The 24,286-nt window shown below is 39.6% G+C and overlaps 1 protein-coding gene across 10 annotated transcripts in view; it reads left to right on the forward strand.

The window, feature by feature from the left end:
* The window catches only part of LOC122888738 (rap guanine nucleotide exchange factor 6-like), a 157,956-nt gene that overhangs the window by 99,834 nt on the left and 33,836 nt on the right, over positions 1-24,286 (forward strand). For 9 of the 10 annotated variants that reach the window (XM_044223519.1, XM_044223523.1, XM_044223521.1 and 6 more), the window contains 10 exons: positions 3,050-3,181; positions 8,707-8,887; positions 11,219-11,355; positions 14,243-14,401; positions 15,712-15,864; positions 17,190-17,354; positions 19,079-19,186; positions 19,545-19,748; positions 21,486-21,594; positions 21,727-21,970. In XM_044223519.1, the coding sequence (XP_044079454.1) occupies positions 3,050-3,181; positions 8,707-8,887; positions 11,219-11,355; positions 14,243-14,401; positions 15,712-15,864; positions 17,190-17,354; positions 19,079-19,186; positions 19,545-19,748; positions 21,486-21,594; positions 21,727-21,970 (1,592 nt within the window). Of the gene's footprint in view, positions 1-928; positions 1,027-3,049; positions 3,182-8,706; positions 8,888-11,218; positions 11,356-14,242; positions 14,402-15,711; positions 15,865-17,189; positions 17,355-19,078; positions 19,187-19,544; positions 19,749-21,485; positions 21,595-21,726; positions 21,971-24,286 lie in introns of all 10 variants that reach the window. The other variant, XM_044223527.1, reaches the window with a different exon arrangement.

The raw sequence follows: 24,286 nt of genomic DNA on the forward strand, positions 1-24,286 counted from the left end.
ATTTATTATTGGTAAATAGGGATTTGATTTCTTTATTTTACTGGATTCTCATTAGATTCTGCCATAGCAGTCTCTAATCTTCCTGGGGTCCACACATTAAAAAAGTGCCTAAATAAAATGTTAATACAATCCAAAAGATAGATAAAACAAAGCAGCTAATCATAATAAAACACAACCTAATCAATAACAACACAAAAGTAATTACTATCAATAAATGGTTCAAATTTCCATATATAAAATAATAAAAATAAAAGCACAGACAAATGACAACTAATAATTACATCAACACAACTACATTTAAGCACACAACCATTAGTAAAATTCATGAAAACTAAGATGACATCAGATAGAAAAATGTGTATATTCAGTTATATAGTCCACTTTAGGTACATCTGCATTTGTTTCTTAAAAGTCTAAGCACTTTTTGATTCTCTCATACTGTTTATTAACTTGTTCCATTCTACAGAAGCCCTGTATATAACCATAGGTTTTAAAAGGTTAGTCTTGGGTCAGGGATATCTAATTGTCGTATAAGGATTAACGGTGATTTAGGACACAGTCCAAGATCTCTAATGTTGTGTAAATCCAGTGTACATGAATTAGTTAAATTGAGTGTTCCTCTTTAATATGCCGCACATTAAGAACAAGCCATTGAACTTCTCAAACTCCACCCCCCAATACTGTGTTTCCCCTGTAGGTTTGGGGGGGGGAGGTTAAGTGCTGATGGGGTCGTACAGTACAACATGCCTCTTAGAAGAGAGTACTGAGGGGGCAGCACCCCCCAGACTCAACATCTTTAATATTACATGTTGGCACCGTGGTTCTTCGGAGCCTCAGCTAGCTTCCAAGCTCCAGTTTGGCTTTGCATGTACAACTGCTGGTGTGAGCATTTAAGTGAGTATTTATGTGTGTGTGTTTGGACGGCCAGCGCTATCTGATGTGCCAATGGAGGAGGTGTTCTGCAAGTTTGTCCGGTGTCGCAGGAGGACATCTTCTCTCACCCTGACACTGCCCCGGTTCAAACTGGTAAGACTTGAGAATCAGAGGTTTGGCTTTGGCCAAGTACATTTGTCTATCTGCCCAGGAAATAGAAATGAAACCTAGCTGCCTTGCTTTATAGGAAATCCCATTTTAACCTGCTCAGTTAGTCTCTAAATACTGTTTGGCACAGAAACCTTTGTAGAAATACCTATTTTAGTTATTCTTTCATCTTTATCTATTGTGCATGGGTGTAGTAAACCAGTTCTTTTTTCCACCGTTATACAGTAGAGAAAAATTCAAGTATTTAAGTATTATAGTGCGAAACCACTCCAACCTTATGTTGGTAAATTTGGGAGTGAAACCTGGACTTGACCTTTGGTCGACTGTGTCAACTGACTGTTTAGACAAGTGATATGTGTCCAGCTTTGCAGGGCTTCTGAATCTTTCAATGTTGCATCTCTGAGTCTAGCAAGAGGCTGCACTGCGTATGGCTTTTCTCTGCTTTAGTAAGACCATGTCGGGCTTCCACTGTTTTTCTTAGAGCTCTCTTTATGGTGGGTTAAGGGGATATTTTGTGTTTTGTGCAACAACATTTCTACTGAGGTGCCTGTGCTGTTTATTTGGGGATTATTTTATTACGCAATGTAAATCTCCCTGATGGTAGTACTATGAATTCAGCAATGCTTCATATTGAACTTAATGTGAATTAAAGACTTATAACTAGGATGCACAGATGTAATCACTTCACTATAGTAAGTCATTTCCAGTCTCTCTCTCTCTCTCTCTCTCTCTCTCTCTCTCTCTCTCTCTCTCTCTCTCTCTCTCTCTCTCTCTCTCTCTCTCTCTCTCTCTCTCTCCATGGTGCTGAAACATTCAAGCCCACTCTTCCTCTGTTTATATCCTTTTTCAATTCACTACAGTTCAGTACATCCCTAAACTAGCCTTTCTATTTAAATTGGACTTTGAAAATAGTTAACATTACAATAATTAAGTTATGTGGCCTGTTGGCGTGTGAAGTGATTCTAGGTTGAATGCAAGTTATGTGACAGTAGTTTAAAGGTCATATATTGATCTGGTGACCTGTTTGTTGTGTCTTGTGTCCTCTTGCACAGTTAAAACTACAATGCTCTATGGAAGGATGGGATATTTGTCAAAACATTTCTTTTTAGAAGTCCTTTGACTGACAACTTTGTCTCAATCTGAATTGGTGGGGTTTATTTGAGAATGAGCTCTTAGCAAATCAGATTTTGGAGTGCAATCTTCAGAAAAGGTGATAACAAATCGAAACAAATGAATTTTGTTTGTATCGAAGCTCAAACTTTGCCTTGTGCAGTTGTCTTCTTATCCTAAAGTAAATAAACTGACCACCATGAACACATTTGTTTAAGGAATTTATTTTGTTTGTGGCCAGCTTGATATATTTGCTTATTTAATTGTTAAAATGGCAATGGATGTGTTTTTGTATGTGTATGTTTGTGTTAATTTCTGTGTTAGTTTAGGTTAGCATAAATATATTTCTGTCTGTGGATGTTGCTCTAAATGAGTTTGAGTGTGTGTGTATGTGTCTGCATGTTTGTTTATTCAATGTGCACACATAGCACATAACATGTAAGCTGTCTGCATGAAAGAAAGCCAGCCATGCCATCCTAATAAGACAGCCACGGACAGAATTTACAGTTTTATAGTTTTGTTAAGGTCACTCCAAAAATATAAAACCAACCTCCCACCGCCAACCCCCCTCAGTCTATCAGAAATCATATCAAACTCCAGCTTTGGATCATAATTTACAGCCATCTGAAGGGTCTTCAGCTCCATCCTCTTCATGTTAATTATCTTGGAGTATAACATGTCAAAATGTGCCAAACCAGCTTTGGCTTTCAGACTGATGAAACAGCCAAGTGTGTGTGTGTGTGTGTGTGTGTGTGTGTGTGTGTGTGTGTGTGTGTGTGTTTGTGTGTGTCTGTGCGCACAGTAAGCTTGTATGTTTGCTTCTGTTGAACTCATATCCTCTCCGCCTTCTCCATTTTTCTCCGTCTGTCTCTCTACTACTTCCTGTGTGTCTGAACAGCTTCCTGCTGAACTCAATAAGATGCACCTAACAGACCACGCCCATCAGCAGGTGATGCACATGCCTCCCAGCCAATCAGGATGCAGCATCGCTAGTGACTCGGGGAGTAGCAGCCTATCAGATATTTACCAGGTTGGTACCTCATTTTCTTTGTTTAAATAATTTTATCTTATTAGTTTTTTCTTTTTTTTCAAAGTTTCGACATGTTTCCTTTCACAGCCATACTCTTTTCCCCCTGTGTTACATATTTTAAGGTGGTATTTTATTATTATTATTTTATTACAAGTTCCTTCGTCAACATCGGTATAATATAAAATATAGAGAATCCAGGCTGTAGAAGTATAATGCTTCATCAGTTTGTTCAGCTACCTCTTTTAATTTAGGTTTTGGAATATCCTCTTTCTTTTACTGTCAATTTAAAAAAGTTTTTCTCTTCCCTGCCACCGTTATTCCATTACATACAAAGAATAATGAAGCCTGTCCAACCCCTGTCTACTCTAGCCTGTCTGTGGTAAAAGTGTTGATGGTGGATTCTCGCCAGCTTGATTTGCTCCAATTCTGTCTGTCTACCTGTAGCAAATCTGTCACCCCTCTACCCTCCCTCCTTGTAACCCTTAGTATCTCGCTAATTATTGTGCATCAGTTGTGCATCCTGGTGATCTGTCTCCCTCTGTACTTCCTGCTGTGGATGAAAGGTCACACATCAGAAATTAACCTAACCTTTCAAGCTCTGTCTATACCTGTGCCACAGGTATAGACATCATCAGTGTAGCTGGGTTTATAACGATCATTTTGCAGGTATTCCTTTGGTCTGCTTCCATAGGTAATATGCCGTGATAAGGGGCAGGGAAATTGAGAGAGTATGACATCCAGTGTAGAGCAGTTATGCAGTTGATGTGGGCCATGTAAATTCATTCATTTTAAATCTGCTTTCTTAGAGTTGTGGCTCTGATCCTTGTGCTCCTTACTGAAGGTTGCTTTTAATATCTGCAAACTAGGACGCTTATTATACAGTTGCATTTATTACAATCAACCAGTTTAATGCACAAAGTGTGAAATGTTAAATATACATTTAAAAGTATTATTGCCAGTCCAGGAGGTCTTTTTATTTCACCCTCTCCTCTTGTATCAGCCTCACCTTTACGTGACATTTCTGAGCATTCAGTAGCTCAGTGTGCTTTGGAATGAAATCCCTCTCTTGAGTGTAGGGTATTTGAATGGCTGTGAATCAATAATCCATAAAAGGGTACATGACAAGGCTGTCATCTCATCATTTTAATCCCTCAGATCTCCTAATCTCCCCTCTTTACACAGAAAGTCGTAATGAATCCAAGAACCTTTAAATATTACCTTTCAGTCTTGACTCTTCTTCACAGAGTGCTACAGTATTTTAGTTTGCTGTTCTTCTTCACAACCTACATGCCATATTCTTCATACATGTTTGTGTATGTGTGTATGGGTTGGGAGGGGTTCCATTTGACACCAACTTGTTAGCATTGTAAGCATTCATCAGTGGAACTGGTGAGGTCCGTTTGCTACAAACTAATGAGCAGGTTTGTTTCAGTGAGGAATGTTAACAATGCTAATATCCAGATTTTTTAAGTGCCAGTATATAAGTTTTATTTTACTCAATTTTTAGTTACTCAAGGGAGAGATGCAGGTACATTATTCCCCAGCACCTTGCCAAGCTAATTTGGAGGCCTCGGTCAAAATGTATCTTATTATCTGGTTATATTGCACATTTAACATAGATTCCCCCAAACAAAACTTTCAACAAAATAAAAAATAATAATAATAATAATAATAATAATAATAATAATAATAATAATAATAAGGAGAAAGTACTATGGAAGACACATAAAACAGGGCAACGCACAACTGAGATATTGGAGAATGCTGCAAATTTCCTTCAGGGCTGCACTAGTTACCTCAAAAGTATTATGGACTCCATTAGTCATTGTAAACAGACCATAATGACATAATTCTGATATTTTAACCTCCTTATCTGCCACAACCTGTCATCTCTCATCAGCAAGTGTTTGCGTATTGATGTAAGTCAGGTCAACTTGGGTCAGACGTTTAACACCTGAGGACCTGATCTCTTCATCCTGAGATTAGATATTAATCACACGGATCTGATCCCATCAGCTTGTCACTGACCCAGCTCTGTGTTTGTTTACAGCTGTCTTAAAGCACTGACCCTCCAGTCAGCTGTGGTCCTCAGCTATCAATGCAACAGACTGCTTTTGTTATGGGTTTCTCCCACTCACTCTCTCTTACCTTGACCTAATCCATAGTCGTTCACTTTACTGCATCTCCTCAACTTTTCAACCCTTTCTGCCTCCTTCTGATCTCACTTCTCATATTCATCCCTTCTGCCCTTTCCCTTCTTTACATACCTCTCCTGTCAGTCACCCTCTCTTCTTCTATTATCTTCTACCCTTCCCACATCACCCTATTCTTTTCTTTGCTTTTCCCTCCTATCTTTCATCACTTGGCTACATCCTGAACCTCTGTGCATTCCTCTCTCATTTTTGTCTCTTTTCTGTCTCTGTTATTCTGTCACAGCACTGTAAAATGTGTGGGCTCTTGGGCAGATCTGATGTCCCTCGTCTCTTGGAAATGTCCTCTTGGCTCAAACTTGTTCTGAGACCAGGGGACTTGGACTGAAAGAGCACAGCCTACATTCTGAATGAACTGGGCTCTCAAAAGCACTGAAAGATATGTCAGTGGTATGAGAAACAGCGAGGTGTTATTGTCTCAGGATTGCACCACTGTTCTGCCCCACCACCTCCATTTTCCAACAAAGTTTAAATTGAAGGCCACTTTTCTGCAAGAATTTAACAACCTCCACAACAGCCTCTATCATACAATATGGAGTTTTCTCTCTTGTTGGGAACTATAAAAAGTACCACTGCACTTTTGGTCTTTGTCTTGTCTTCACACTGTTGGCCTTATGAATACATGAGACAGTATGTGAGTGAGTATTTCATGTTGAATTGTACAAGGAAACTTGTTTTTAACTGGGCATATGACAATAAACGGTTTGACTTGAAATGTCCTCCAAGAATCGATAAATCAGAGGTGAAGCAAAATATATTTTTACACTGTAGAACAACTTGCAGGACAAGCTGTTGTTGAGATGTTTGGTTTGAGTGTCTTTTATGCTGGTTAGTAAATATGGAATATTTGTACCTGCATGTGATTTCCTTTTGAGCTGCTTTTGGTTCTGCAGTTCCAGGCAGAAAGGATGTGCATCATTACGGGTCGTTCTGTCTCATTTATTATCTTAGTCATTTATTATTGGTGTCAAAGAAGATAAAATCAGGATTCACGTTTTATTTTGGACAGGAAAGTATTTTTTCTTTCTTGTCTATTCTTATCTATTAGGCCAAATTAAATGTATCTGGTGCAGAACAGGACAGAGCTGAGCAGCTGGTGTGTTTTAAAAGTCCTCTAAATAGCTTGTCTAACCTAATTTATGAAAACAAGAGTGGACCTGTGCCTGAACTTGGGATGGACTGTTAGCTTAATCCCCTTGCCTCAGAGAAACCTATAAAATCCTTTGGCCAGGTACCAAATCTCCATAGAACCCAAGATCACATCGTTGGTTAGGTAGTCCATCTTGTAGTGTGTAGGGCAGGAAATTAACTTTTCCGATCGGCCTCAACAGCTGACATCACAATCAAATCTACTCTATTCTTCTAAATCAATAACTACCAAAATGTAGGTACATTGGTGCCTATAAGTTAATGTCCCTGGGTCATCCCCAACATTTAGACTTGCTCTGTATTCCAACATGACCCCTCAAAGAGGTATATGGACATTGTTGCACATAAATAACAAAACAAACTGAAATAAAGTGGACAGCAACACTTATTGCCCAGTAATAAATAAATATAAGCAAATATAGCAAATATAATCAGAATCAGAAATACTTTATTGATCCCCGAGGGGAAACTCTTTTGCTACAGCAGCTCACTATCATGTCAGTGCACACAGGAACAGAAGTACTAAGCAAAAAATATAATACACTATAATACAGGTCAGAAAATAAATTAAGTACCAAGTGGGTATAAGTATAAAATAAAATAAGTGTGAAGTACAATACAATAAAGAATAAAATGATGAGTAAATAAATAAACATGAGCAAACAAGCACACTGATATATATTCGATAGTTGCTTATTTTAACAAACTTAGCAGGATTGGTTAAGTTTTAGATGCTGAATAATGTTTCAAATTTAACACTGCTTGGATTGATCCTATAGTATCATTTAACAAATCTGTTTTACTCACTGTCAAAGCTAAGACAAACTAGTATACAATGATACAGTGATATAATGATCACCTTGATCTCCTGTCAAATATATAGTACACAGTCTTAAATATCACATAAATATCCCTTCTTTGAAATCAACTTTCACAATCACACATCACAATTACCTTTTTACATTCCCTCTTACCTTTTTACCCAGTAAATATGACAAATGCTAGAGGGGTAACTGAACTCTTTGTCTGGTCGCTTTACAAAAATGAATTAAATAAATAAATACAAATTAATTTGAAGAACAGATACAGAGGTAAAATTCAGAGTAAATTTTTCTCGGAGATTCCCTTTGTTTTCAGGCCCACCTGCAAGAGCTAACAGATGGCCTGCAGTGCTGTCACTGCCGCTGGAGAGCTCTTCTTTTCACCTCTCGGTTGATGGTTCAATTCCCACCTGACCTGAAAGCCCCTATACCCCTTTAGAACCATACTCTGCCCACCATCTGTCTACCCCGCATAGGGGAAATACGGTGGAATATGAATTATTACTGCTGGATTAAAATATATGGCTGTTCACCTCTGTTTTCTAGTTTGGGACTTGGTGGCAGGATTTTAGCTCATGGTCACAAATACAGCTGCTCATTCCAAGGTTATTCTTCATATTTTGTGGATCATACATCACTGAAAATCCTCATAAAATAAAGGGGGAATGCAATAGAGCTGTAAAGTTAGAGGGGGTATTTGATAGCTTAAGTTTTTGACAAATAGTCATGTTACTCTACAGGCTTTCCAAAGCCTAGATATTGTCTGAAACTATAGGAAATATTAAGTGAATAAAGAATATCACTTAGAATTTGTCCACTTTCTCAAAATTGCTTTTGCACAACTAGTTGTTGTCCTGCTCTGTCTTGTCTTGTGCCCCTTTCATATCCCCGTAATTTAATAGAATTGATCACTATGCGCCAACATCTTAACTGTCTTTTAATGGTACTGAATTCCCTTACACCTCATTTTAGCATGCTTTGAATCAAATCTCTATCATGGCCCAATATTGTACTGCCTTAAACTGAATACTACTTTCTTAAACGGTTGTGCAATGTTATTACACAATAAATACACTGTTCTAATATTAATTTCTAGGTCACATTATTACTGGAATTAAAGCTTCAGGTAGTCCTTTTTAAGCCAAGCAGGTTTAATCAGGTTTAGGCGAATGAAACCCAGTCTAAAATGATTACATGTACATAAAATGCAGTTAATATAATAGTTAATACATAAAAAGCTGAATGAATTTTTTTCTTTTTTCTTATGTGAAGCGATGCACAGATGTCTTCCTTCCTCGTACTGTTACCAACCACTGTGCTGCCTTCTCCCCTGTTTTTGCTCCAGGCCACAGAGAGTGAGCTGGGAGATGTGGACCTGTCTGGACTTCCAGAGGCTGCGGTGGACAGCGAGGAAGAGGAGGAGGAAGATGAGGACCTGGAGAGAGCTTCAGACACTCTTCTGGGCCGAGACTTGGTCCGAGAGTGTCTGGAAAAAGACCCAGCCGACCGCAACGACGACGACATTGGTCAGTTAACCAAGTGTTTTTCTATCTAATACGTCTTTTAAATACCATTAAAAGTCTTTTCACTTTCAATGGTATTTAGAATTATAAAATTGCTTGAAAAGGATATTATTTCTTGCTTGTCTGTAATCAATCAGTGAGCAGCACACATCTCATTTCATTAAAATGTACTTAATTGTAATGAAATGAGGCGCTTACACAGTATATGCCTGCATGTCATTTGGTACACTTGAGGACTGTCAGTTGCTATTTTTAGACTTCATGTACAAGAGATACAGCCTTCACAGACACCATCTATCATTCAGTAAGCACAGGGGAGATACACAAATGCTCCTCTCATAAAAAGACCCCTCACAGTGGTCTCTAAACACCAGTGCCCTCCAGTGTGTATTTTCAAGCAGGCAATCAGAGAGACGACCCCATTAGCGGGGCCCAGTGGGGTCCTGGAGGAGAAGGTGACCACATCAGAGAACTCAGAGGAGTTTTAAAGGCCTGGCCTGCTGTGTGCCTGCTGGGAGGCTGGCCTTCTCATGGCCTTCACCACTGACTGGTTACACTCAGCTCATTCAGAGGAGAGATTCTGTAGAGAGGAGTTGAGGACGTGTCTAGTTAAACCCTGGCTCACACAGTACCTGAAAAATCTTAATAAATAAATAAATAATAAAGTTCAGTTGAGTTCAGTTTTGCAAATTTGAAACATTTGATTCGACAACACCAGTGGAAAGTAAATGGTTGAATATGGAGGATGTCACTCAGCGTCTTACTATATGCCTAGTGACTTTTTAATCTAAAGTTTTTTTTAATAAAATTGGCTTTTATTACATTTTACCAGCTCGGTTTGTGTGTCCTATCCAGAGACTCCCTGGAAAACTTTTCCTAAATAAATAGGCAGAGATATTCTCAGTTGGCTATCAGAGGTAGTAATGCTTTAGCCCAGCGGTTCCAAACCTGGGGGTCGGGGCCCACCCAAAACGTTGCTTGATAAATCTTGATGGGGTTACTATGAAAAATTAGGTTTATTTTTTCTGAATTTTTTCTATCCTGTGCCTTATTAATTACTGGATAATTGTACCTCTTCTGGCCTGGAGAAAAATCAGGCTTTGGTTGAACTGCTCACAACCTATAAACATTTGCAAACTGATGAGGGGTTGCATGAAGACAAAGCTTCATTTTAAGGGGCCAAAAAGGTTGGGAACCAGTGCTTTAACCAATCTTGAATAATGTCATCAAAATATTTATAATAGTATTACAACCTGATAATTGATATAGATTCCACTACTGCCTGACTGATAACATTATTGGTTGATTTTTGCCAATTTACTGTAGTCAAACAAAAGCCTTTAGTCTGATGAGAAAATTTAACCTTGCCTAGTGTAGCTTTATTCTGCTTAGCTCACCAAATTGTTAATTTACCACATCAGGATAGTTTCCACTCATAGTAATCATCATATACTAAATTGAATCTAAACTTTGTGATTCGATCGATGTGATTTGATCTTTCTCCTCTGACAAACTTCCAACCATCTGGCACTTCAAACTGTTTAAAAACACCAAGAATTACTTAAAATACTGTGACTGTCTGGCGCAGGTTTTTAAAGACCAAAGGAAAGAGGGACAGAGATGAGGAGGAAGAGAGGAAATGACTGAAGCGATAACAGTAGGGGGAATAAAAGGGAGCTACTGAGCCGGGCTGCATAGTGTGCAGGTTGGAGCTAGGTCACTCTGTTCTCAAGCCCAGTGCAGAGGAGGTAGACAGAAGATCAGCAGGGAAGGAACAGAGTGTGAAAGTTTCTCATTAGGTATGAAAATCTTAAGCACTGATAGTGTGCAGGCCATCAACAGTATTAGCTTGGGGTCACTGGATGAAAACAATTAAGATATATTGTGATCTGTGTGTGTATGTTATTATGATGTTCGATTTCTGAAAGGTTACAGGTTGTTAGGATTTTGAGGAATATAGACATATAGTGGTATATAAGATGAAAAAAGATGGTAATTTTTTGCTACCACCACTGACGGAGTACTGATGCTTTCTTCCTGAAAGCCTTGAGACTACGATTTTAACATTTTCTTAGTACTTGAATTGACAGTAGCCCTGGTGATAGGGTTTGCTTGCATATGGACCATTTAAAAGCCCATAGTTTGGTTTAGAAATGCTGCTGTTTGTCAGTGGAAAAGTCAATAAGTGTTTTACCCGCACACCTGAGAAGCATTGCTTTGGATACACAAGTTACATCGATATGTGCTCTTTACATGTTTCACAAGAATTTATGTTTTTTTATTTTCTGTTCAATCGCTTTCTTCTCTCCCCTTCTTCCTTTTTGTGCCAAACAGAGCAACTACTGGAGTTCATGCACCAGCTGCCTGCCTTTGCCAACATGACCATGTCAGTGCGCAGAGACTTGTGTAGCGTCATGGTGTTTGAGGTGGTGGAGCAGGCTGGCACAATCATACTGCACAACAAGCAGGAGGTATGAGTGAACTAATAACACACCGAAATCATAAGTGTATCACAGTTACTGTAAAAGGGCCCTATAAAAGCCTGAGAAAGTTTGTTTTTCTGAATTTAAGGCTTTAAGAAATATTAAGAATATTGCTTATGCAGTCATTTGAGTTATTATTTTTTCATGTTACTTTTGCTGCATGTCCCACTTAGATTAATCATTTGCCTAATTAACACAATTACACTGAATTCCTTTTACAATTAAATTAGTGTTTGTCTTCATTCAGTCAGAAACAAGATGTGTTTGCTGGCTTGCTGATTCTTAATTGGGTCGGTAGTATAATTACAGTTAAAAGACCTTAAATTTGTCTTTCCTTGGACTGCAAAACAGTGACGTAACCTTACAAAAAACACATAAAAATACACACAAGCATGAAGGGAGTCGTAGTAGGCCAGCATACTAAAGTATGTAAAATTGAATAAATAAAGAAAAGAAACAACACACAAAAGCACACACAAGTACATGGAACCACATATACACACTGGGGGAAAGAGCACATATTGACACATTTTCATGTGTAGATGTGCATCCTCACCATCTTCCAGTCTATCCAAAGCTAATTCACATACAGAAACTGGTATATGCAAAGTCACTGCATAGTTAAAGCCCTGTCAATCACCTGACCTGCTACACGGCTATTTAATTAAGTTACATGCCTGAGAAACGGGAGCTCTGTCATGGCTGTTTGGTTACACACAGCAGCATTAGAACCAACAGGGGTGATAAATGGCAATGAACTGCCAGCCAACAAGCTCCAGGATGATGGGAATCCGCGTCAACAGGACAATACACACACACACATATACACAAAAAGGAAGTGTGCATTGTGTGGGTGTCTGTGCTGCCATACCGTCGGTGTCGAGTCTGGTTGATAGACACATCTCCTCCACTCTGTTTGTCTCTCTGTGGACTCATGTTGAAGGTCAAAGAGAAGCACTTGGTTCCTCTAACAAGTGAACACAACTCTGCTAAGTGAGCGAGAGAGGGAAAGAAAAAGAAAAAAAGAGTCTAAAGTGGTCTAACAGAATTAAAAAGAGAGGTAAAGTGCTTCAGAGAACAGAAAGGAAGAGAAAATGGAAGTAGAGGGAGCCAACAAGGGATCGTCAGAGTTACAGTGAGGAGTGAAACCAACTAAAGATGCCATTTTATTTGAAGAATAAGAACTTGACAAATAATAGTTTACCCACCTTTGCAGGCTGCCAAAAATATTCATGATATAAATTCATAGTATATATGCAATGAGACATGTTAAATTTATGCAGACTTTATGAAAATAGCCTCTCAAGGACTTTTGTGTTCAATTTACAGTATATGTGTTTGATTACCTTACCTCACCTTACTTATTACCATTTCATCATTACTGAGAAATAAGGAGAGTGAGAAGCTGACTGGAAGAAAGAGAAGCTGGTGGGGAGATAAAGTGAGAAGCACTGAGAGAATTGGAGATTTGCTGGGTGAGAAACATCAGAGAATGAAAAGGCAATGAGGAGGAAATATCAGTTATAGTTGCGGAGGGAGCCCAGGGCTCGTTCACCCTCCCTCCCTCCAACCGCTCACACCCAGGATGAATGGCTTGTTATATTATGCCCACTAGCATTTTCTTTTCAAAAGCCACCACACTCATACCTTACACAAAGCACATTATGCTCACAATATACTAAATGTCAGTTAGCGTTATATAGCCGTTTTAACAGTCATTCTTGTGCAGCGGTGCAGTGATATCCAGTGTGCTGTTTGAAATCTAATGACTTAAGATAAAACTCTGCCAAGTGATGTTAATGATGAGTCTTGTAGAGTGAAAGACAATGTTTTTTGCTGATCCACAGTCAAACTATTATATATTTGACGTTGTTGCTTATGTGCCAACCCCAGTTGTTACTACAAAAGTAGTTCCAACACTGTAAGATATTAAGTCATTTCATTCATTCAACCTTTATTTAAATCTCGAGGAATCATTGATGACATGCCCTCATTTTCAATGGCGTCGACAGTACTAAACAGAATAAGTACACACAAAAATAATTAATAATAATAATAAACAGACAGCAACAGAGCACAGTTAAAAACAGTTACATTCAAGAGCGGAGTAGTTTGTAATCATGGTTTTAAATTGACCTACAGGTACAATTGTGTTAAGTTTTAATGTGTGTTGTAAAATGTTCCAAGTGTGCGCAGCACAAAAACCAAAAGCAGTTTTCCCAAATTTAGTGTTTGCACATGGGACATCAAGCTTCAACCAGTCACTAGATCGAGTCAAATAATGACTGTGGGACCAGTTTAATAAGGAAGTGATATATGATGGCAAGTGGCCATTAAGGGCTTTATAAATAAATAGAAACCTATGCCTGTCACGTCTTACTGTTAGAGATGCCCACCCAACCTTTTCATACAAGATGCAATGATGAGTAGAATAACTGTCACCAGTAATAAATCTTAGGGCAGAGTGATAAACTGAATCCAGAGGTTTAAGAGTGGAGGTAGAGGCGTGTCTATAGATGACATCACCATAGTCCAAGACAGACAAGAAGACGGCCTCAATTATCCGCTTCCTGCTGAGCATAGGAAAATTAGCTCTGTTTCTGTACAAATATCCTTTTTTTTTTTGTCGTAGCATGCTGAAAAGTGTGTCTATGTGAAATTTAAACGTAACTTTTTGATCCAACCAGATACCAAGATATGTGTACTCTGAAACCCATGTGGATGTAGAGTATATTGACTTTGCGCTGGAAAAGAGCATGAATGGAAAGCAATAACAAGATCCACAAGCCAGCATTAGTATTGGCAGTATAACTTGTGCAGGTCAAAAATGTTTGATATAAGTTTGATGATGTCGTCTTTGTTCGCCTGTCTGCAGCTGGACCTCTGGTATGTTATCCTGAACGGGGCGGTGGAGATCAGCCATCCAGAGGGAAGAGTGGAGACTCTTTGTATGGGCAACAGTTTTGGCATCTCACCCTCATTGGACAAACAGTACATGAACGGAGAAGTTCGCACCAAGGGGGACGACTGCCAGGTAAAGAAGACCGATAAAGACAAAAAAGAAAACATTTAAAATTGTTGAGCTGCTCGCTACAAGAAGTTAATGTACACTTACAGCCTCAATGTGATTGTTAACAAAATAATTGTGTGACAACCTCTTGATAGCATTTCAGCTTAAAAACAAACATCTTTGCTTGCACTGACACATGGCAGACTTAGACAAGTGTTTGTAAAGGTGCAACTAGTAACTAGTAAGTTGAATTTATTTAGTAGGCAAGAGTATCTGATATTGCTATTGATACCAGAACAATCATACATTGATAAGTGCAATTTTTTTTTTTGATAACCATGTTTTACAAGATATCACCATGAATGTTCTTTCAATGTTTTTGCAATTACGTTACATAATCTGTGTGATGTGAGGGTGTGTTTCCTTTTTAATCTTGCACAGCTTTACTTACAAAATGTTTCTCACAGTGCGAGAATGCCAAAGTCTTTTTTTTTTATTAATTTCTTAATTTCTGCTTTTGATTACAGTGTAGAGATTGGCAACCACAACTAAATAATGGCACATCTTAATTTAGAGATTTTCATTATAACTTTTCTTTCATTTATTATAAAAGTACACGTGTAAAAAATTATGATAGCATTACTTTTAGTATACCTTTAAAATACAGAGTATTAGTTGTCACTTAAGTTACAGGCCCACTGTACATTGTCATGGAGTGGTGAAGTTTTTCAGATGTGTTTACAAATAGCCTTGCAGGTTTCTCAGAGAGAGACAGTCTTGATGTAGAGCAGAGATGCGATTTTAATGAGTTCACAAAGGTAAAAGAAGTCTAGCATGTACTTGCGGTAACGTCTGTTCACACTGTCCAGTTCCTCCACTGCACACATTATTTCCTGTCTTCAGATACACAGGAAGTTGCAGAGGTAGTTCTTAGCGAGGCAAATGCAGAAATTGACGATTTAGTCAAGGGAAGTGCAGCGTATGACAGTGCTGTAGGGTAGTGACGAGTCACGTCTTGGCACTTTCTGTTCAGTGTGATATAATAGGAAGTTTGTTTAGCTCCAGTGTCAAATTGAAGTAAAGGATCCTACTGCAAAATGGCTTGTTGAGAGGATTTTGGACCACCATAGGTACTTATATTGAGCCTTATTTAATTGAGTTTAGTTAGTGTGAGAAACAGTGTCGTTGGACCTTTCTTCCTTCGTCCTCCCATGTCTCTCTCTGCCGGCCCTCATGCTTCTTCTCTGCTGTTGTTTGAGTACCCAACTGTGGTGCAGAGCAGTGTTTTGCTGTACTACAAGTTCACCCGCTTTCCCCATGTCGTCCTCGACCAGTTCGTCTGCATTGCCCAGGAGGACTACTGGCGCATCCTCAATCATGTGGAGAAGAACACCCACAAGGTGGAGGAGGAAGGGGAGATTGTGATGGTGAAGGAGCACCGCGAGCTTGACCGCAGCGGGACCAGGAAGGGACACATTGTCATCAAGGTTAGTGATTTTAAATGTACCAGGGTTCGAGAAAGCATTTTGCTGTTCTGAAGTGTCTACTGAAATTCTTCTAATCCCAAAGGTTTCTGTTCTGTATCTGACCCCAACCTCTGACAAAGATCAACAAAGTAACAGATTATTATTATCTCTACAAAATGTGAATCCACTGTGGGTGGAGTGACACAGGATGACTTGGGGTTCAAATGCAAGCTCAAGTTAGACTGGTGTTTCACCCAGAGCTCAACTTTTGTTAACTGACTTGATATAGAAATAGAACAGAATAGAATATAACCTTGTTCAAGAACATCTCTAATCAAGATGAGAAAGGGAAGGTTTAATGTCCAAGGTTCAAGCTACATGACAGCAAGCTAATAAGCATGTTTAATCTCACCCTAAGTTTTGGATAACATGAGTAACTTCTTAAATCAGAAAATCAAGTTATGTTTTTTTTTTCTTTTCGTTATTATGTACTAAATACACTGAAATGCCCTGGATTGATTTAAGTACCACCTCATTATGAATTGACCATGCCCTCGCACACAGAATCTTGCAAAGACATCAATGCATCTGCTCGGTGTTCTCAGTTGATTGTTTAGAGGCAGCGGTAGCACTATTAGTGTTTGCCAGAGCATTTTCTTGTACGCTACATTGCAAAGCGCTCCAAGGCCTTTTGAACCTTCTGCTGAGCCTCCAGAGGCAGCCAGGTATTGATCGGATAATGGGTCTGAATGATTCTCTTGGCCACCGCTCCGAGGAAGGCTGTTGGCTCCAAAACACATCCAGTGGAGATGAGTCAATTCACAAGTGCTGCTTTTTTTGGCTTTGTTCTTTTTGTGTCAGACAAAAGTGGATGGCTTTCTAGTTTCTGTTCCCTGTCAAAATGAATCGTTTCCCCTAGAAACCTTTGCTCCGATTACATTAACAAACTCGCTGAAAGTTTATGTGTCTTGGCCCTTATGTAATAAAAACGGAACGATCTACACAAAGAAATTAAAACTTGAATATTTTTATTTGGTCTTGATGTGATACCTCGGAAACACAAGCTCAAGTGTGCTCTTGTAAAAGAGCTATTCTGTGTGTGTGTGTGTGTGTGTGTGTCTGCACGTGTCTTTGTTTTACTGATGGGTGACTGACAGCTCAGTTCAATAGCTGCATCTTTTTTGATTAATGTCAATATAATTTATTCAAATTGGTGTGTGCTTGTGTGCCTGCTTGCTTCAGTGTGTGTGTATGTGTGCCCTTGTGTCATTTCAGTTGTATGAGTGTGCATCGTACATTTTTCTCTGTGTATCCTTATATGTGTGTGTTTATATTTTTCACCCCAGGGAACCCCGGAGCGTCTGATCATGCACTTGGTGGAGGAACCATCGGTGGTGGACCCCACCTACATCGAAGACTTCCTGCTGACCTACAGGACCTTCCTGTCAAATCCCATGGAGGTTGGCAAGAAACTGCTGGAGTGGTTCCAGGTGGACAGCCTCCGGGACACGGTGAGTTTGTGTGCATGTGTGTGTGGCTGGTTTTGGTAGTTTCAGGTATGTTTGTACAGTATGTGGATGGATGTGTGAAAGAATGCACAAATTTGTGTGTGTCTACACAGGTGAAGAGTAAAAAAGCAAAAGTTTGGAAAGTTTGAGTGTGTGGACCAGCAAGATTTGTATGTGTGTCTGTACTTTTGAGTTTGCGTGAGTGTTGGGGTAAGAGCGGACATGAAAGGTCAAGTGGGTCAGTTGGCTGGGATGGGAATGTTAAGGTGTTTCTCTGTAAGTAAATGGTGCAGGGTAGTAGCGTAGGAAACGCATACTACGTTAAAACTGCATATACTCACCCATTCTGTACTATTTTATGTGTGCAGTTTTAAATAGCAGTCCTTATGCTCTTATCGGCACTCCTAATGTTTTGTATTCATGCATGTTGATGGAAATTCATGTATTGTGCCGCTCACATGCCGATCAATACAGGTTCAGCCAGCTCAGCTGTCCTTGAGCCCAGCAGCGATTTGTTCACGCCTGACACTCCCATTGTCCATAACTGCTTTAACCTAAGATTAGTCTTGTACTGTCAATAGTCTTTATGTGATTGCCATTCAGGCTTATAATCTTCAGCTCCGTTAAACAGGATCTAATCCCGTACAGAACAAGCAGAGAGAAAGTAACAGAATGTGGAGAGAGAGAGAGGAGGAGAGATGGCGTGAGAAACGAAAGAGAGAGGGGAAAGTGGACATTGATTGATGTACTGTGTTGCTGTATCGGCTGCCGCTCTGACCTTTTGCAAAGGTTGGAACAATGTCACCACCAGTGTAAATTTGGGGAAATAATTGTTTGCCCTTTGCTTTACGTTTTTCTTCAGATTTTTTTCTCTATTGTGGGACAAAATTAAGCAGTCAACTAGTGGTTAAACATTTTCTCTGCAGCCATGCACATGGTCATTATTTAGCCTCCCTGCTGTTTCCCATGTTTTACTAGCTACTTAAACTACTACTTTTTTCAGAAAATAAAGACAGATAGATCTATAATTGGACTGCGTTAAAACAAAAATCTGACCATTGGAGCTCCATTATGTTAGAGTAACAGTTGCATTGTTTGGCAGCAATTAATATATAGATGAGAAATATTTAACGTGGGCAGTTTTTGACAGCATGGTAACCTAGTGAGTAAGGAGGCACTCATGTTGCCAAGCATTTAGCCTGCTAAAGTCAGGGTTCCCATGGGTCCTTGAAATCCTTGAAAGTTATCCTTGAAAGTCCTTTTGATATTTTATTTTGTACTTCACTGTAACACAGCAGCACAGTTGAGAAATGTTCACTCATTCAAGCCTCTCTCTCTTTTTAATTGTTGTCTGTGAGCTTCTGAAAAGCCTGCTAGTTCTCATTATATATATAAAAATTCTCAGTGTTGTAACATTAATTAACCTTGAACCCTGTCTCAAACTATGCCGTGTTGGGTCCTTGAATTTGAGGGAAATGGGCCTGGAAAGTCCTTGAAAAGTCATTGAATTTGATGTTTAAGAAGGTGTGGGAACCATGTACTGTCCCTGATCTCCGACCCACCTACAGTATAAACATCCTGCAAGAGCTCTCAACACATTTCTCGTCAAAGAAGCTCATACTCAAATAGTGCAAGAACTGGAGCGTGAAAATAAATTGTTACAGGAACTGTAACAGAAGTGTACGTTTTGTGTCTCCACTTAGTAAAGCTCTCATTGTGTCTCACAGGTAACAAGAATAGTGCTGCTGTGGGTCAACAACCACTTCAATGACTTTGAGGGTGACCCAGCTATGACACGCTTCCTGGAGGACTTTGAGAAACATCTAGAAGCGACAGTAAGCTCAAACGTCAATCCAAACATAGTTTTTACTTCAGTGCATTTGAGCTGTAATTCAGTTAATCTTTTATTTTGTCACTTTTTACTCAGTTCTGTTGGTTAATTTTAAATTATATCGAGTCCCCAAAGACATACCTGCAGGCCATGCCTTGTCAGAACAGTAGCTCAGATCAAACGATTATTGTTATAATTTGTATTCTCATGCAAAAACATCCGCTCTAAGCATTTGCACACGATTTCATTTGCAAGTTGTTTTTCCATCCAAATCTACATTGCACAATGTAAGAAACGAAAAAGCAAATTTAAATGCAAAACTCCTCAGGCTCATAATTTTTCCATTTTTTTCTCCTTGTCAGAAAATGAAGGGCCATTTGCGACTGCTGAACATAGCATGTGCAGCCAAGGCTAAGTGGAGACAGATCACTCTGCAGAAGGCGTCCAGAGAGTCGCCGCTCTACTTCAGCGTGCAGGGTGGCAGCGAGAGAGGATTTGGCATCTTTGTTGAGTCGGTGGAAGAAGGGAGCAAGGCTGCAGAGACGGGGCTCAAGCGGGGAGATCAGGTGAGAGGACATAATGTGATATTGCGTGGTAAAATGGGGCGGCTGTGGCTCAGGAGGTAGAGCACGACGTCCACAGATCACAGGGTTTGCGGCTTGATCCCCATCTCCTCCTGCATGGTAGCGCGCTGCCATCAGTGTGTGAATGGGTGAATGAGAGGCAAAAAATTGCAGCCATAAAGTATAGAATGGTACTATTAGGTATGATACACCATCATAAAAATAGAGAAAAGCATTTATACAGTACATATATGGCTTCAGGAACCTGTGTATTGCTACATCGCTATCTTTCAGATATAGATGTGCAGATGGATATTGAGGTTTTAATCAACACACTCTAACCAATAAATGACAAAGTGAAAACATATGTTTGGACCTTTTTACAAAGCTGTTAAACTTGAAATATTTGCACATGTATTATACATATACTCAGACCATATAATCACTCCAAATTCAGCTTAGATTTGACTTAATGATTCTTGACTTTAAGATGTCTCCATCAGTGACGAGTTTGAGTGACAGGACATCATTTAGAACGGCACACTCCTGCCTATATACAGTCCCACAGTCCAAAAACTCATAGACCTCAGAGATAGACTTGTGGGCATCATCATTGTGACGTGAACAAGAATCTAGAGGCCTCTAGAGAGAAGACCACCACCTCAGTCATGTTTTTGTGGGCTAAATGGAGAAAGATTGCCTGGTCTGAGGAGACAAAAATTACAAAGCACCACATCTATGAAAAGCAGGTATCCTTCGTCGCCTGGTTACAGTGAAGCATGGTTTTGTCATGTGATACTTTTCAGCAGCAGGAACTTGGATACTGGTCAGTATTTATGGAATGGAAAAAGGAACCAGATTCAGTAAAGGGAGGTCCTTAAAGATAACATACTCTAAAGGGCCAATTACCTCAAACTGAGGTAAAGATTCACCTCTCAGCATAACAACAACCTGAAGATCAAACAAACTTCAGAACACTGAAGTGGCAAACTCCAAATTTCATTCAGCGGCTCAGCTGGGAGTTGAAGCTTGAACTGCAATAAAACCCTTTGGATAAAGAGCACAGTTCATTAGTGCGCTCCATAAAGTCTGGTATGGCTTGAGAGGATCTGTAAGAAACAATGGGAACAAAATATATGCATCCGACTGCCAAGTTTTGATCAGAGGCAACTTTTCATAGAATATCCATCTTGACTGTTGAATGTGAGAGCTGATATAATTGATTCATTAGAATTACTACTTGATGACTGTACTGTCACATTTTGTTCCTATTAGTTCCTATTTAGTCTAGGTCCCAAAAATTCTATATTGCCTTATACAGCACATTTTCTGACTGTCTGCTTCTTTTTTTATATTTAACTAGTGCAAACTGTGGATTCATCTCTTCAGAAGGTGAAATGAAACGGCATTGTTCAAATCAAGCTACCCAGCAGTCACACTGCACTGCACACTTCCCTTTTTGTGTCATTTAGAAAGTAAATGGATAATCACATTGTTCACTATTTGCATTTAGTAAACTGCTTACAGATATGCTGAGTCAAGAGAGTCAAGAATAATATCATGACCGACCGACCAAGTCAAGGATAATCTAAAAGTTAGTTGTTTCACAGGGAATTGATTGGGTGTTTTTATACTCCAGACAAATCCCTGCATAGGTCCACGTGTACCTCTGTGTGTCACTGCACTTCAGCCAGTTTTGAGTCCTGCTATAATTTTGTCATTTCTTCTGTCTTGTTTCAGATCATGGAGATCAATGGTCAGAACTTTGAGAACATCTCTGTCACCAAAGCTGTTGACATCCTCAGAAATAACACACACCTCTCTCTCACCGTCAAAACAAACATATTTGGTGAGCGAAGTCAGAGTATTTGTACTCACACACTAATAAACATAGAGCACAATCTAATTAATTTAATTTATATCAGTGCTAATTATGATGATCAATTCTCCTCCTCCTCTCTCTATGCCTCCATCCATCTAGTCTTTAAAGAGCTCCTTAGCAGGATCGTACACGAGAAGAAGAACGGCGGCCCTCACATTCCCAAGATCCAGGAGAAAAAAGGCAATCGCTTCTCCATCCCTGACCTTCCCGGAGACATGGAGTTCTCTACAGACCACAAGAGCACCAGGAAAATGAAGGCCAACACTGTGTCAGGAGGACGAAACAAGATCAGGAAGATGCTGGAGAAGACACGCTTCAGTATACTGCCACCCAAACCATTCAGGTAAGAGGATTTATGTAAACACTGCTGTCTGTATGGGTGTAGGCAGTGCTTGAATGGGAATAAAATGGATTAAAAGTAATAATCAAATCCAAACATATTGTTAAAACTTTGAACATACAAGCATAGCAGGCAAAAGGACATTGAATGAATGATACAGGTGTATATCATTACATATGGCATCTGGGACAGCAACAACTACATTCCCTTATAAGGCCATATGCACCACAAAATGGTGAGAAAATGTTTTAACGTTGACGTAAATTATGGTCAGAAAATGTGATAGTCATAAACACAACATGGCATGATTTTATGTCACAAAGATTTATAGGAGAGCAGCTATAATCTATATTTTTATAATAACAATGTATCAAATGACAATGTGAAAACAATGAGACAGAGTGAAAGGGGTCACTCGTGGTGATGAACCTACAGGGAATTGTCACCTGAATCTGCAGCTCCCCTCTGCTTTACGGAGCTTTATAGTGAATTTCAGCTCACTGTTTAGCTGTCAGGCCCTCTACTTTACTATTCTGATTCATTCTCATAGGGTTGTTTTTGGCCACAGCAGACAGCTGTTTTTGGCCACAGCAGCTGTTTTCAGTGAAAAAGCTCTAAAAACCCACTGTACACTACCTGCTCAGAACCAAACGACAGGCAGACACAGTTAGCGACTAGCTGGTGAACATAGTGGAGCATTTAGCAGCTCAAGAGCCAGATGGCCTGAAAACACAACTCCAAATGAATGACAATGTTGCTCTGTACTGCTGGATGTGTAAATAAGCAACTGTTTGCTAACAAGTTCAAAATATCAACTTAAAAGGTGATAATATGTCATTGTTGTGTTCACAACTTCTGCTCTCTGCTGCCCCCACGTGGCCAAAAAACCCTTTTTTTTTTGAGGTTGAAAAGATTAGTAACGTGAGTTCAGGTGGATTTACCTTCCACGAAAACCACTCTAGAACAAGCTGGCCGGCCCACAATCTTCTCTGACTGGATCTGTCTACTGTTTTTGCATAAGTATTGTAGCAAGCTGTGACCATCTGCAGACAGAAACTACTGGAGGCATGAACAGAAATCTAAGCTTCTAGCTTTGCGACTGAACTTATTGCACCTCAGAAAGTGATAGAAAAACACATTTCAGCCTCCTCTCATGGCTTGTATTAGCAGGAAATTGAGCAATTTCACCCAACTTTAACTTAAAATGCTTATCTAAGTTTATTGGAAACTGGCAGTATACAGAAATAAATAACTGTATGCAAGTCCATCCCATTTCAAGCTGTGGTTACAGGAACATTGCTCTGAAAATGTGGTGTTTACTTTTGCGCTTTCTCACTTGCGGTTGTCTGGGATGCAATACTCTTTTTATCTTCTGCTGCTGTAATGTTGAAAGGTTCTAGCCAAATCCCGAAAATGTGAAAGGCATCATCATCATCATCATATAACCATTGTCGTTGTCATCCATAACCAGCCATTGTACTTGCAGCATCTGGAGCAATTGAAAGCAATTGTGCAGATGGAGGCTCACACTCAATATTCCACCCGTAACGTGCTGATACAGGCTTGATTTCATTTCATCATTTCATTTCTCTCCAGGCCTCATTAAACTCCATACTGTGTCAGTGTGTGAGAGAGAAGACGCAGTTCTAGCCCTGTTAATTACAGAGCTAACCGTCAGCACGGCTCGCACGCACTGTAAACTCTCAAACACACACGCACACACACACACACACTTGCACAGACACTGTCATGTGTACCCGTGTCCCCTCACTTTTCTCTCTCACTGTCTCCACTCTATCAGTTTCCAGCTCTGCAGTAATTATGTCCACAAAGCCACACAGTTTGCATGAAAACTGATGCTCTGTCTCATAACACAACACGCTATCACACGGCCATTGATCTACTCGATGCACAGCTTCCAAAGGCTCTCCGCTGTGTTCTATTTATCGACCAAACAAGGTCTTTCATTGCTTTTTATTTTGCTAGTCGGCACCATTCAAACCACTCTTTGATTCAAAGGAATTGATGGCTGATTAAAGGGACTGAAGATGAGAATGGAGATGAGACGGATGATTTGGGTCAATCAGGATTCATCAGTGCCTCGGATGAAAATTTCACAGAAAGCAACATTGTAAAGTTGTCTACTGGGTGTATGTGTGTGTGTGCGTGCTTGTATACAAAAGGTACAAGCTGCTCTGCGGACAATGTCATTTAAGATACCATGCAGTTTTAAGTACACCCACACACATACTGGTCATTTTAAGGACACATTGGCTATCACAAGGATGCAGCCTGTGACCACCGTTGCTATGGTACAGT

Source organism: Siniperca chuatsi, linkage group LG14 (genome assembly GCF_020085105.1).
Source record: "Siniperca chuatsi isolate FFG_IHB_CAS linkage group LG14, ASM2008510v1, whole genome shotgun sequence".
Lineage (NCBI taxonomy): Eukaryota > Metazoa > Chordata > Actinopteri > Centrarchiformes > Sinipercidae > Siniperca > Siniperca chuatsi.